Source organism: Sinocyclocheilus rhinocerous, unplaced genomic scaffold, assembly GCF_001515625.1.
Source record: "Sinocyclocheilus rhinocerous isolate Xijiao unplaced genomic scaffold, SAMN03320098_v1.1 scaffold2224, whole genome shotgun sequence".
Classification (NCBI taxonomy): Eukaryota; Metazoa; Chordata; class Actinopteri; order Cypriniformes; family Cyprinidae; genus Sinocyclocheilus; species Sinocyclocheilus rhinocerous.
This window is the reverse complement of record NW_015652315.1, coordinates 99,099-113,435: the sequence shown is the minus strand read 5'-3', so window position 1 is coordinate 113,435 and position 14,337 is coordinate 99,099. Positions and strand designations below refer to the sequence as shown.

The window sequence follows — 14,337 nt, the reverse complement described above, 5'->3', positions numbered from 1 at the left end:
TGGGGAGAGAGGTATTGTAATAATGTAAAATATGTGAAAAATAATGTGTTTTTCGAACAACCTAGTATGAGAGCCTGTTCTAGTACACCCCCAAAACAAAATCAAGACTTTGTAAAAGAGCATAATAGGACCCCTTTAAAACACGTTATTAACGTCAATACTCTGCGTATAAGTAGCGGCGGTACTGCTCATTGGATATTACACCGTCCTTAGAAAAAACTGAAAATTGTACCGGTCTCTCTTTTACCATTTTGTGGACATCGCTGTCATAAATGCCTTCATTATTCACCAGCAGCTGGCTGCAATAAAAAATTTAGTGTGATAGTAGTAGTAGTTGTTTTTAGTAGTAGTTATTTTATTGTATATGATTAATAAAAAAATATATACTTCATATTTATGTTTTTAAAAAATAATAATTTACAACCTTTCTAGAATGTTTTGAATTTAAAAAAAAAGTTGTAAATCAACCTGTGTTGTGGTGTAATTAAATTCAGTTCTCCATTAGGAACCATTCAAGGAGCATGACTAGCACCTAGGGGACATTGTTGGTATAGCAACTAAAAAAAGCATGCAGAAACCTCATTTTTTGTGATATCAACAGGGGTGTGAAGTAACGAATTACAAATACTCACGTTACAGTAATTAAGTAGTTTTTATCAGTAATTGTACTTTTTTGAGTAGTTTAAAAATTGTGTAAGTTTAGTTATTTTTATTTCTTTATTGCAAAACGCTAAAACTGGCACCGTTTTGAAGAGACATGGGCTCTCATTTTAACCCATATCATGGTGTGTGATGCTGAACTATGAGTTTCTAATGGTGTTTGTATTTGCACTGTTCTAAACATTAATATTTTATGTGCAACAACAGCATATGCTGTCTCAGTGGCCTGACACATGATTTTAAATCTATTTTTTCAAACTTTATGATTTAAATGGGGATGATTGTACTGAGAATAACTTAAATATTTTCTTCAACCGAATACTGTTTCCGTGCTGTTTTGTTGTATTTTAAAGAGTTGGCAGTCAAAATTAAAACTGCTGGATGAAAGATATTCTTCATTCTTTATGACAAACAAGATAATGTGAATTACAGAATGTACAACGTTTTTAAAATGTATAAATTGCGGTGTACAGCGTTTATTATGAGGGGGTAGAATCCACAGCTCAGTACTCACTACACAATACTCATGAATACTTTTAAATAGGCTACTCTTTTACTCTTACTCGAGTAGTTTTTTGGTCAAGTACTTTTACTCTACTCACACTACAGTTTTTGGAAGGTAATGGTACTTTTACTTGAGTATATTTTTTCCGTACTCTTTCTACCACTGGATATCAATGTCAAATTTGGAACACTACTTCTTTAGACTTAGGCTTTTAATTTGACATGAAATTAAATTTAACTATTTTTTTTCATAAAATATAAATAAATATTGCAGTACTTTTTTTTATGACAACAAACTTAAATAGCTATAACTTTTTTGTTTTTAATTATATTTTAATTTAACTTCTTTCACTTGTGCAAGAAACTTCTAAGTGTTTTCTTTAAAACGAGCTCAATATTAGGTTTATATTCCAAACCGTTCCATAATTACATTGATTTGAATCTGGACACCCCCTTTTCAGCTCTACCCCAAAAAAGGGGTTAAGAAAGGGGAGGATAGAATGAAGTATTAGGATATTTTAGAAAAATGCTTATTGGATGGACAGCTATACAGAGCACCATTTAAATGTATATATATGACTCAGGTTTAGGGTCTAGAATAGAGGTCGACCGATATATCGGTCGGCCGATATATCGGGCCGATATTTATCTTTTTTTAATATATCGGCATCGGCCGATATCCGTGTTTAGTAGCGCCGATTTAAAGTCAGGCACGTCCGCGGGCAGCCCCGTGTTATTGGTGCGGTGGAAAGTGCTGCTGCCGCATGTGTGCTGGACCCTCGTTATAAGGGTCATGTCTTTTTTGCAGTGGACACACTGACCAAGGCAAAACAATGGATAAAAGAAGAGCATGCCATTGTGTCCGAGCAACTGAAAACAGCCACCATTGAAGACCAAGTATCAGACCCGAAACAGAGAAGGGTGGAAGATGAAGAATTACCTGGTCCCTCCAGTGTTCTTGAACAAATGTATGCAAACATCTTGGGGCCTCATGGAACTCCTACTCAGGAGAGTGATGATGAGCATCACATCTCTGAGCAGCTGGATCAGTACCTCCGTGAGCCATTGATTGACAGACCGACTGGTCAGCCACTGGAATGGTGGAAACAGAATACATCCCGCCTACACCTTCTTGCACCACTGGCAAGGAAATTCCTCTGTCCACCCCCCTCCTCTGTTCCCAGCGAGAGAGTATTCAGTGAGATTGGGAATATTTATGACAACAAGAGGAGCCGCCTCACAGGAGAACATGCAGAACAGTTGTGTTTCCTGCATGACAACCTGCCGTTCTTAAACTGGGAGTACTGAGAACTTTCAGTGAAAGATGGATAGAGTGAGGAAGACTCAGGGACTGCAATTGAGTTAAAATTAAAGCACATTCCTTTTTATATTGTTCTGTAATGTTTACATAATTTCCTTCACTCAAAAATTAGGGGTTTGCTGCTATGTTATTTGCACTAAAAGAGATTTTTGATGCTGCTAAGTCAAGTGCACGAAAACCTTTAAGTTTTTATTCACAGTTGGTTACTTGAGGACTTTGTTTTATATAAAAATGCAGAAAGTTGCAAAAAGCAGAAAGTTAGAATGCACTTTAGATGTTCTGTGTCATTTATACCAAACATAAATGTTGCTGGTTGCTAGTGTGTTTGCAGCACTACCATTATTTATTTTTTATATATTTTATATTTTTCAGTTTAATTGATTTTTATTTATAAAGTTGTATTTATTTTATTTAAATGTATATTTAAGTTTACATTTATGTTCCAACAAACTTGAAAAATTCTGCTTGATAAATGCTCTAAAACTTTTATGTAAATGATTGACAGTTTTTTTTTAAAAATTTTTTATATTACCTGTTTTATATATTTAATACTTGGTAAGTTTATTGATTTGTTTGGTTAACTTTGGATAAATATTTTATTTTAATACCGTGCAGTGCACAAAATTAAGATTCGAGAGATGGTTCAAGTCAGTGTTCAATAAATGATGATGTTAAGTTTAGAAATGTTGTGCATCCACTTATTATTAGTGTGACATTTTAGCATGCAAATGAAGGGGAAAACTTCAAGATATCGGCCCTAAAAATCGGCAGCACATATCGTCCATCGGCTGACCCTGACCTCTAAACATCGGCATCGGTTATAGAAAAACCCATATCGGTCGATCTCTAGTCTAGAATATAATATGAGTAGATGGGAATACTCGACCTAATCTGGAGCATGAAGAGCTAATTATTAATGTAAGAGGAGCTGAACACGCAGCACTAGCAGAAACACACTCTAATTGGTCCATTTAATTTAACATTCAGAGTAGTTCACCATTAAACAAGTAGAAGAAGACGACACTAACATTAGATGGTAAAATAGTAAAATAGCGATTATATGGCAAATCACTTGCACTTTTTTCCAAAAACAGCTTAAAATACTCTGTAATTTTTGGTCATACAGAGTAATGCATCATTTAAAACATTTTGAGATACAAGTATATTTAACCACTTATACCAAGTCACACACAGCCGCATGTTCACAAATCACACCTGAGCGATTGAAATCAGCCATATAGATTATTTTATAAAATGGTTAGAAATGAAATGCCCTTCCCCCATCAGAGAAACTCTTCTCATGCAGATATGTTGATGTGTGCGCGCGTCTGTTTGGAGGCCTACAGTTTCCCAAGTGAGGAGGGAATATTACTGTATTTATTAGTTTTCTGTTTCAGGTATGATTCTGAATGTCCTTATGTCCATCACTTTACACTGTAATGATGCTTATTTGTGCTGTGCTGCAAATATTTTTTTTTTTTAACTAAAAGACAGAAAACAGATGTTTTCTCATGCTGAGAGATAAGCAGATGTATGTGTGTGAGAAAATATCATATATGGTGTTAAAAATATGAGAAGTAGTTCCTATTCTGTTTTTATTTGATTCTCTTTCCGTTGCTGTCAGGAATTATTTTTTAGCGGAAGGACGACATTTAACAAACTTGCTTCAAAAAAAGTAACTTTCAAGGTCCAATAGTTTTTGTGTGTGTGTGTGTGTGGGAAATCGGAAGCAAGCAGACAACGGCCGTTTCTAGAGCACATGTGATGCCATCATGTATTTGTGGTTAAAAACTAAACTCAGAATAATTGTGGCTCTTAAGGAGGCTAACTTTAACAGAAGAGACTTGATGAACCACTTACTGTGATTTCAGACTGTGCTGATCTGGTTTCTCCACTGCATGGATCTTCATGTGACTTTTAATAGTGAAACTCGTTTCGCACTGATCAGATGTGTACGGTTTCTCTCCAGTGTGAATCCTCTCATGTATTTTCAGGGTTCCTGACCGATTGAATCTCTTGTCACAGTGTGAACACTTGTAAGGTTTTTCTCCAGTGTGAATCATCTGGTGCCGTTTTAAACTGTTTGCAACGAAAAAAGTCTTCCCGCACTCAAAGCAAATGTAATCTCTCACACCAGTATGAATTTTCTCATGTTTATGTAAATTTTGCAGCAGTGAAAAACTCTTTCCACACACAGAACATGAATGCGGTTTCTCCTTCGTATGAACTGTCAGGTGTTCCTTCAGGTTTGATGCCCAAATAAATGCTTTTCCACATTGATCACACGTGAACGGCTTCTCTCCGGTGTGGACTCTCATGTGAACATTAAGATTACTTTTTTGCATAAAGTTCTTTCCACACTGATCACATGTGAATGGTCTTTCTCCAGTGTGGATTCTCATGTGAAGTTTAAGACTTTGTTTGGCTGTGAAACTCTTTCCACACTGATTGCAGGTGAAAGATTTCTTGGCTCTCCTTTTCTTTAAGAATGTATTTTTAGTCTTTGAGCGTCTCAAAGGTTCTTCTCCAGGTTTGTCATGATGTTTCTCCTCCACTTCACTCATTTCTTCACTCTCCTCTTTCTCTTCCATCAGCTCTGAAATGAAAGAAAAACAGTTTAACTTCATTTTCAGTACATCAAAAGTAATTAAATACTTAAAAAAAAAAGTGAAGGACATAAAAGTGAACCATGATGTAACAGCAGACATTAGACAACTACTAGAAAATATTTCCATTTTGTTGTGTTTTTTTTATTAATTATATAAGCAGTGTAAATGTATAGACGTATTGGAGACCTTGGCAAATATAATTTTTCCATTACCGTTTGTTCCAACAGTGAAAGAAAAAGGCAGACCGAAGGGACAAAACATGTCATATTTTACCTTTTTGAGTCAGGGTAAGTGTCATAAATGTACATGAATTATTTTTAGGCGGAAAACATCAGGAAAACAGGTAAACTTTTGCCCACAAAATGTTTGAGATTGCACTAATGTAAAATCAAAGTGAATGTGTCTCACAGGCTCTGGGTTCAACAGTTTTATGATTCTAAAAAAAAAATATATATATATATATATCTTCTCACTGTCCGTTCCATCACATTTTAAGACGTTTGAAAGGTGGATTTATGACATTTTGATGATAATTAAGACCTTATTTTTACATTAAGGAATGCAAAACTTTTTAAGGATCCACAGGCACACTGTTAAATCTTTGTTAGCTTAATGTACCACAAATAGTCATTAAAGATAAATGAAGAATAAATACCAACCTCCGTGTTCCTCCTGTTTTATTCTCCGGGTTTCTTCCAGATATTCCTGCTTGCTTCAAATCTTAGTCACGACTGTGAGGATGAGAATATTACAGGTATTTACTGACTTGATTCAAAAACTCTATTTTTCTATTTACAGAAACAACATTTCTAACCGTTCAGTATGCCAACAAAACAACAGAGATCACGGTGAAACTGAACTTCTTCCTCTGAGGTTTAATGGTGTTTGGCAAACAAACGTATGTGTTTTAGCGCCACCGGCTGGACTGGAGTGTGAAGCGTCGAGTAGTGATGGGCAAATGAAGCACTGATATTAATTTCCATATGACTGTTCTGGGAAAAGATTCAAAGCTTCGAGTGTGTCAAAAGCAGCCTCATCCGTTGGTTAGTAAAAAAATTAAGAAGCTCCGTGGGACGCAGCCACCACACATTTCATAGATTAATTCATGTTACCTGTACAAATAAAAGCCTAACTGTGCGTCTTTCTTCCAAGCCCATTATGCCTTCCTATAGGTTAGATTTCTGCCTCCGTTGCGAGTCCCTATCAAGCACTTTACCGATTCAACTACTCTCTTCTTCTCCTGCCTTGCTCTTTGGCCCGCATCACTCACAGCAGAGCAAGCCTGTTCTTGATAGATCTGCTGTGAAAACGTGGGAAAAGCGGAACGAGGAAGAAGATGGGGTGACCTGACATTTTATTCTTATCCAAAACAACATGTGATATGAGTGTGATACATAGGCTACATAGCCTACATACACTACCAGTCAAAAAATTTTGAACAGTAGCCTAAGAAAGATCCAATAGAAAGATCCAAAGATCAGCATTCATATGAAATAAAAAGCTTTTGTAACATACATATACCATTCAAAAGCTTGGAGTCAGTATTTTATTTTTATTTATTTATTTATTTTTTTTTTGGGAAATGATAGAAATTAATAGTTTTATTTAGCAAGGATGCTTTAAATTGATCAAAAGTGACGATAAAGACATTTATAATGTTACCAAAAAAATTCTATTTCAGATAAATGCTCTTCTTCTGAACTTTCTATTAATCAAAGAAACCTGAAAAATTCTACTTAGCTGTTTTCAACATAATAATCTTTCTGCAGTACTGACAGTCCTTGTTGTCCACTTCTTCCAAGCCATTGTTTTTGCCATATTCTTTTTTGTCATGGTTTCTTCTTTCTTTCCTATAAAATAACTGCACAGACCAATTGAAGGGCCAGTTGATCGTCCACGCTTGGATATATGCCCTATAATCACTTTCTCACGAGAATTTATGTGAGAAAACGTATTTTCGCTGATGGTCGGGAACGCCTCTTCACTGAATGTTTTGTAGTGTGTGCACCTCGTTAGTGTTGTGTTGTGTAGTATGCGCGCAGCTATGACAAGACGACGACAGATGAGAACAAATCTTGTTGCGTAGTGTGAGCAACACAGTGATTCGGCTAGTCTTTCAATCCTGTAGTGTAAGCCTGGCTTAACACAACAACTAGTCAGTAAAGTTGCCTAAAACCCAAAACTTGTTAACAGCAAGTCTTGATTGGTACCCAACCTGTATTAACAGTCTTCTATCAGCCAAGAAGTTGACTAAATAATGTCAGTGAAGAGCAGAAGAAGGAGACAAAGTGATGATAAAAAAGGAGCAGAGTTTATTGAATAGTCTTAGTTGTGTATGTTTCAATGCTCAGACTTCGTCTGACGAACACAGATCCAACAAGTACTGTTATACCAAACTGATTCACAACATCCCATAAACTTTGAATTTCCATAAACATTCTCTTTTATCTCTTACTCATAAAGACAAACAGCCCTTGAAACGCCACAGTCATAACAGTAAACAACAAGGGGAAAATAATATAAAAACTATAATATAAATGACTAATCAATACATGAATCAATGAAATGAGTATACACAGTAAATGGTTAAAATGATTATTATAAGTTATTATATGACTGAATGGAATAAAATGATGAAATGATAAATGATTATGAATGAATGAATGAATGAATGAATAAAAGAAAGTAAACCACAACACAAATGTATGGTTACTCTCTTGAAACAAAACACACAGTTTGCATTTGAGGATCCTCAGATCCTTCTTTCGAGACGAATGATCACAGGCCTCAAGTTCATAGAAATAGCACAGCATGCATATATATTGTCCAGACAACACAGTACAGAAAATGTACAAATGTATGGTTAACAGTGTTTATGTCATATCAGTCCATCAGAAAAAAGGAACTGATATGAAACAGACTGATTTTTTAGTTAGTTAGTTGTTATTGTTGGCTGGATAACTGTAGCAGGTTTTAAAAGCCCTTTCAAATGAAATATGAACACAGTTTGGATTAAAATCCTCATCTGTCCCTCGGGTCATTTTGACCCGAAAACGATTTTCCAAAAAATTCAAAAAATTGTGTGTTGATCGTACTGGTCCAAGATTGCTTTACTTTTGTCACACTTGCACCGGGAATACACACAAAAAAAATTTGAGTGGATTCGAGGAGTTTAAATGGGTGCAATAAAAAAAGTAACAAAAGTGTCCCTCACGGGTCATTTTGACCCACATAGGAATGAATGGAATTTATGAGAAAACTGCATTTTTTTATATATTTATTTCATATTTATGAAATTGTATGAATATATATATATGTTTAGGTATATATAATATGGATTTTGTAATGTTTCAATATATATTTTAATCCATAAACAACCAAATTGAAGCCTTAAGATTATCTCATTTCTCATGTTTCACTTGTTTTGCTCAGTTAAAAATCTCCATAGGGTTCTATAGGCCCCTCTAGTGGCTGTAACCATAAAATGCAATTGTATGTAATTTTTCCCCACCAGATTGGCGTCAGAGACACTCAGTGACTCAATTCCAAGGCCATCTGTTCGTTTTTGATGAAACAGGACTGAAATAGCGTCTTTCTTTTTTTTTTTTTTTGGTGAAATAATGTACAAAAATTGCTTATTTGCTTATGTTTTTTTGCTTATGTTTTCTTAAAAATATCCAGAATAAAAGGTAAATATAATAAAAATCACCAAAAAATAATAGAAAAACCTACATAAAAAATTAGAAAAAAAAAATGTTCCAATATAAGCTTTCTGGACCAAAAATAAAATTAGTGTAATTTTTGGCCTTTGAGTCATTTTGACCCGCGAGGGACACTTTTGTTATAGGTTCGGGAGGGACGGATGAGTTAATATTACATTTTAAGCTTAAATGAATACAAAGAAGTGTTCAGTTTAATGTGTGAAACTTTGTAAAGCTGTTGAAAAGTTAAATGCATCATGAGAGAGTCTCCTGGCCAAACTGCAGCTGCTGCTAATGAATTGTTATTCTGCCTCATATGTCTGTCTGAAATTCTGTGTGGATTCTATCAACCATTAAACCGTCTCTCTCTGCTCAGTGGTTAAAGTATTAAACTCTGGAAGTTCCTTTAAGATCCACATTTGTTCACAGTTATCTGTAAGCAAACAGCTGATATGATAATGTATGCAACTGTTGTGTCCCTGTGTGATGTCTAGATGTGTTGTTTGCTGTTCTTTTCTGCCGCTCTCTATGATTTTAGCTTCATGAGGAACTATTTGATTTGAGCTCAACAATGGCACTATATTGTCTTCTGTAGATCTGCTTTAGAGCTGAAATTAAAGGAAATATTTCAATAAATATATGAACATAGATTGCTGTTTATTGCTGTGAAGCTGCTATGAACATTTACTTCAATAAAGAAATGATCATTTCATCTGTGTAACTGACATAAACTGAAAAAAAAAAAACATAACATTTTATACAACTTTGTTAAATTAGTAAAGAGACACATTTCTCTTATGTAAATTTCAATTAGCCTGAAAATATGAACCTTAAAATTGCCTCCAGTTGATCAGGTAACATAAACGTTTCTTCTTCTTCTTATTATTATTATTATTATTCTTATTCTTATTCTTATTCTTATTATTCGTATTATTTATTTTTTGGTACAATAAAACACTTGGTAATTAAAAAACATAGTAATTAATTTCCATTACTTTTTCTTCTTGAGAGTATTCTATTACTTAAAGCTGCAGTCCGTAACTTTTTTTTGGTTCTGGGATGTGAGGATCCTGCAGGTGGCCGATCGTTTATAGCCTTTTCTCAAAGCAGCTGGAATAATTAAACGTATCATTTTGATGGCGGATCGTAATCCAGAAAGTATTATGTGTTTATGAAACACATGTGAATGAAATTAAATTATATTCCAGTTTTAAATGTGCTTCTGATTACAGATAGCCTGGGATTACACACGGTTTGTATTTATTTGCTTTTTGGGTTAAAAGAATTTCTTATTATGAAATTCTAATGGTATGACAATTAGAGATTAGACTGTACAGAAATTGATCTACACGCTAATACACACTATATTCACATAGACACGTAATGCTGATGTTGTTAACATTAACAATTTGAGAATAAAGTATAACAATAATAATAATTTGAATGGTTTGATGTGATATGAGCTAATTTAGATTAAATCACCATTGGTGATGACAATATCTGGTGAAAATTCTTATTTGGGTCATATATTCCAAGACGTAGGCTAGAATGTGATTGCGAAGTACATTAAATATCCACACCGGTGCAGTGACTGACTGCCACACATACTCTTCAGAACATTAGATTCATCCGCGCTGGAGCCGTGCCGACTCACAACCCACGCAAGGAAGATAATTCCGCAGACAGCTGCAGTTGCAGGTTTTTAAACAGAGATGGCGACAAAGAGGCAAAATTTACGGACTGCAGCTTTAATATTACAGTCACCTCTGCAGATAACCTTATAAACATTTAATCAATCATTTTACAGTTTGATTAGTATTCATCACTGATCCCTATTAAATATTAAGTCTAGGGTGTACTAATTTCTGCAAATCCGTAATTTAAACAAAACTGGCTAATTTTAAAGTTATTAATGACAAATATTTCTCTGTTTTATTGAGTATGGTTTATGTTCAGTACATTTAAATCTTGCCATTTTTCCATGAATTGTATTAGTGATCAGGTGTATTCAGGGGGGTTTATGTTATGCACTCTATATTATGGCTTCATGGGGCTTATTGATTTCAGATATACAGAATCTCTGTTCTTATTCTTAATGGTTAATTGCTGTTTTTTTGTAACAATGAATAAATAATAAAGTGTTAATTCACAGATATGTAAGTTGGCAATAAAAGGTGGGACAGACACCAAAGATGGAGTGTGGAGAATAATAGCAGCAACAATAATGAATTTTCTGGCCAAGAATATAAAAATGAGGGCTGTAAATGGGAAAATCAGCTTTAAAAGCATGCTGCTAAGGAACGTTGTTCTTGGTAAGTCTGTAGTAAACATAAGCCATGACCACATCTGATTTAACAAATATATTTATTTAATATTGTACAGTAGAAACACTTTTCAGGGGCAATCCTTCCAAATTCCATTAACCCGTTATAAGTGTTATTGTAAAACACTAGTTTTACAAGTGTATTGTAATACACTTTTTTAAAATGTACATACACTGTTCAAATGTTTCCTGTATTTTTACAGTAAGTTACTGGCAGCACGGTTGCCAGTAAGTTACTGTATTTTGGTTTTACAGCAATGTACTGTAATGCAACTTTACAGTATGTAGAACAGAATTGTGATACTATACTTCAGAATAACATTATCTTGTGATACTATACTTCAGAATAACATTACAAATCAAAAGGCAATCCAAACATATTTACAAAAGTATTTTTTATTAAAACATTTCAAAATATTGTAGTATTGTGTTTGCTACCCAGAGTACAGTGCATCAACAATTTAAAGCCATGAAAGCATTTTAAGTGTGCAAGAATATAGTGCAAGAATATAAATGAAACAAACACATGCATCTTGAGGGCTAGATTGGGAATCACTGTCCGAAGAGAGAACTTGATTTATCTTAAAACTATCTTAAAAATTAGCAAAACAACAACAACAAAAAAACAAAAACAAGAAGTGTCTCACAACCGTCGCACCTAAATGTAGGGCATGTGGGTGGTGGCAAACAGGCCACTGACTCTCTCTGTGAAGTCCTCCATTTAAACATCAATTGGGACTGAATGAAGTTGTTGACATGCAGGGTTGAGGGTCATCACTCTGCACCACCGTCCTGATCTTCTGCTCACTCCCTGTCTGCCAGTACATTTCTTCCCATCAGTGGTGAAACTGAAACATAGTCATGAAACACACACACAAAGACAAAACCTGTTATCCACATCACCAATAAAGATGAACAGACAGCATGAGGAAAATAGTGAATGAATATTCCTTAGCATAGATGAAAATAAATAAATACAGTTTAATTAAAAAGTTTACATACACCTTGCAGAATCTGCAAAATGTTAATTATTTGAACCAAATAATTGGAGGGATCATACACAATTCATGTTATTATTTAGTACTGACCTGAATAAGATATTTCACATAAAAGATGTTTACATATTGCATATCATTGCTCTTTTGTTATTTTTGATTGCTTCCATTGTCCTCATTTGTAACCAATAAAGATGAACAGACAGCATGAGGAAAATAGTGAATGAATATTCCTTAGCATAGATGAAAATAAATAAATACAGTTTAATTAAAAAGTTTACATACACCTTGCAGAATCTGCAAAATGTTAATTATTTGAACCAAATAATTGGAGGGATCATACACAATTCATGTTATTATTTAGTACTGACCTGAATAAGATATTTCACATAAAAGATGTTTACATATTGCATATCATTGCTCTTTTGTTATTTTTGATTGCTTCCATTGTCCTCATTTGTAAGTCGCTTTGGATAAAAGCGTCTGCTAAATGACTAAATGTAAACGAGGGGGTGAAGACTTTTTGAATTTGAAGATCAGGGTCAATTTAACTTATGTTGTCTTCTGGGAAACATGTAAGTATTTTCTGTAGCTTCTGAAGGGCAGTACTAAATGAAAAATATGATATTTAGGCAAAATAAGAAAAATGTACACATCTTCATTCTGTTCAAAGTTTTATTTTATTTTTTCAATCCTAATTGAACTATGGCCTGACTTAGTCTAAGCCCAGTCTATGAGACCAGGCCTATAATTTTAAGTTATTTTCATTTATTTGTGCAGATCGGCTTTTTTTTAAAGATGGGAAGAAAAAAAAACAGCGCACCTTATAGACACGTGAGTAATTTTCCCCGTATAATTTCGCTCCTCTTGTCGCTTCACACTCCAATCCAGCGGGTGGCGCTAAAACACATACGTTTGTTTGCCAAACACCATTAAACCTCAGAGGAAGAATATTAGTATCACCGCGCTCTCTGTTGTTTTGTCTCGATCCAGTTTCTGTAAGTAGAAAAATACAGTTTTTGAATCAGGTCAGTAAATACCTTTAATATTCTCATCCAGTCGCGTCTAAGTTTTGAAGCAAGCAGGAATGCAGGAAGGAGTATCATCTGAACTGAGATCTGCTGCTGTGAAGATGGTGTTTGTTAAAGAGGAGAGTGAGGAGAACACGAGTGAACCAGAAACCTGGAGAATAAAACAGGAGCAACAAGGAGGTTGGTGTTTATTGTTCATTCATCTTTAATGACTGTTTGTGCTGGATTCGGCTTACGAAGCTTTAACCCTCTGGGGTCTAGGTGGTTTTGATATGCCCTGACATTTGTGAATTAAAAAAAAAAAAACATTTTAATGTCTAAAGGCTGATGATTACACTGTTCAGAACAAACTGTGCTACAATAATGTGAGCAGCATGAATGTAGCCTACACGTTTGTGTTTTGAGTAAACAAAGTTTATGAGTGGTCAGTGAAAAACCAAACAGTTGCTGGTCCCCAGTGACTTCCAGTATCAAATGTGGACCAGCTACTGTTTGGTTAGCCACATTCTTCAAAATATCTTCAAGAAATATATTAAAACAGGTTTGGAACAACATGTTAGTGAGTAGATAATGACAGAAATTACATTTTAGGGTGACCTATCCCTTTAATGACAAGCGGCAGTATGTAACTGCAATGTGTTTACTTTATTTCTGTCATCTCGGTTTCCTTTCCGTGGACTTTCGTAGAGCGCCGCGCCACACAAATAGATCCAAGCTCAGCATATCTCTCATTTTCGTTTCGTTAATCTGTGAATTTGGCCATTTAAGTAAAATATTTCGCACATTCATTCATTTTATATATAGACTATGATTTAATAAAAACTGATTTTGTTATTTTTAGTTAAACTATTTCTGTTGCTTGTCTGTGCTCGTCTGCCGTCTTTTTTCTCTTCTCTGACCCCACAGCTCTCTCCGATAGCTTAGTGTTAGTGGCACCAGTCCAGGTGTTTCCAGGTTTTACTCGTGCTATTTCTCGATGTTGAGAGTTTGATGTTGCACATATTGCACCTGACTATGCATTCTTATCCTTTTCTCCGATGAACTGAAAATAACAGGAGTGTGTCCATCTCACAAATGTAGAATCCATCTCCGCAGTCATCTCAACCATCTAATTCCAGCAACAGAAGATAGACAAACTATTTTACCCGCGGAATTTTTGGAAGAAACCACAATAAACAGTCCACAGGGGCGTT

At 34.8% G+C, this 14,337-nt stretch overlaps 1 protein-coding gene and 2 long non-coding RNA genes across 3 annotated transcripts in view; 2 read left to right on the top strand and 1 right to left on the bottom strand.

Annotated features, from left to right (window-relative positions):
* Positions 1-5,782, bottom strand: part of LOC107714807 (gastrula zinc finger protein XlCGF7.1-like) — a gene marked incomplete at its 3' end in the record, with an annotated part of 38,659 nt that extends 32,877 nt beyond the window's left edge. Inside the window, exons 1-2 of the mRNA XM_016520777.1 lie at positions 5,754-5,782; positions 4,346-5,081 (exon numbers count right to left, since the gene is read on the bottom strand). Of these exons, the coding sequence (XP_016376263.1) occupies positions 4,346-5,076 (731 nt within the window). The remainder of the gene's footprint in view (positions 1-4,345; positions 5,082-5,753) is intronic.
* Positions 5,783-13,088: 7,306 nt separating this feature from the next.
* LOC107714811 (uncharacterized) overlaps positions 13,089-14,337 on the top strand; it is a 22,868-nt gene continuing 21,619 nt past the window's right edge. Inside the window, exon 1 of the long non-coding RNA XR_001637026.1 lies at positions 13,089-13,171. This is a non-coding gene — a long non-coding RNA (uncharacterized LOC107714811). The remainder of the gene's footprint in view (positions 13,172-14,337) is intronic.
* The window catches only part of LOC107714814 (uncharacterized), a 10,764-nt gene continuing 9,718 nt past the window's right edge, over positions 13,292-14,337 (top strand). The window contains exon 1 of the long non-coding RNA XR_001637028.1: positions 13,292-13,324. This is a non-coding gene — a long non-coding RNA (uncharacterized LOC107714814). The remainder of the gene's footprint in view (positions 13,325-14,337) is intronic.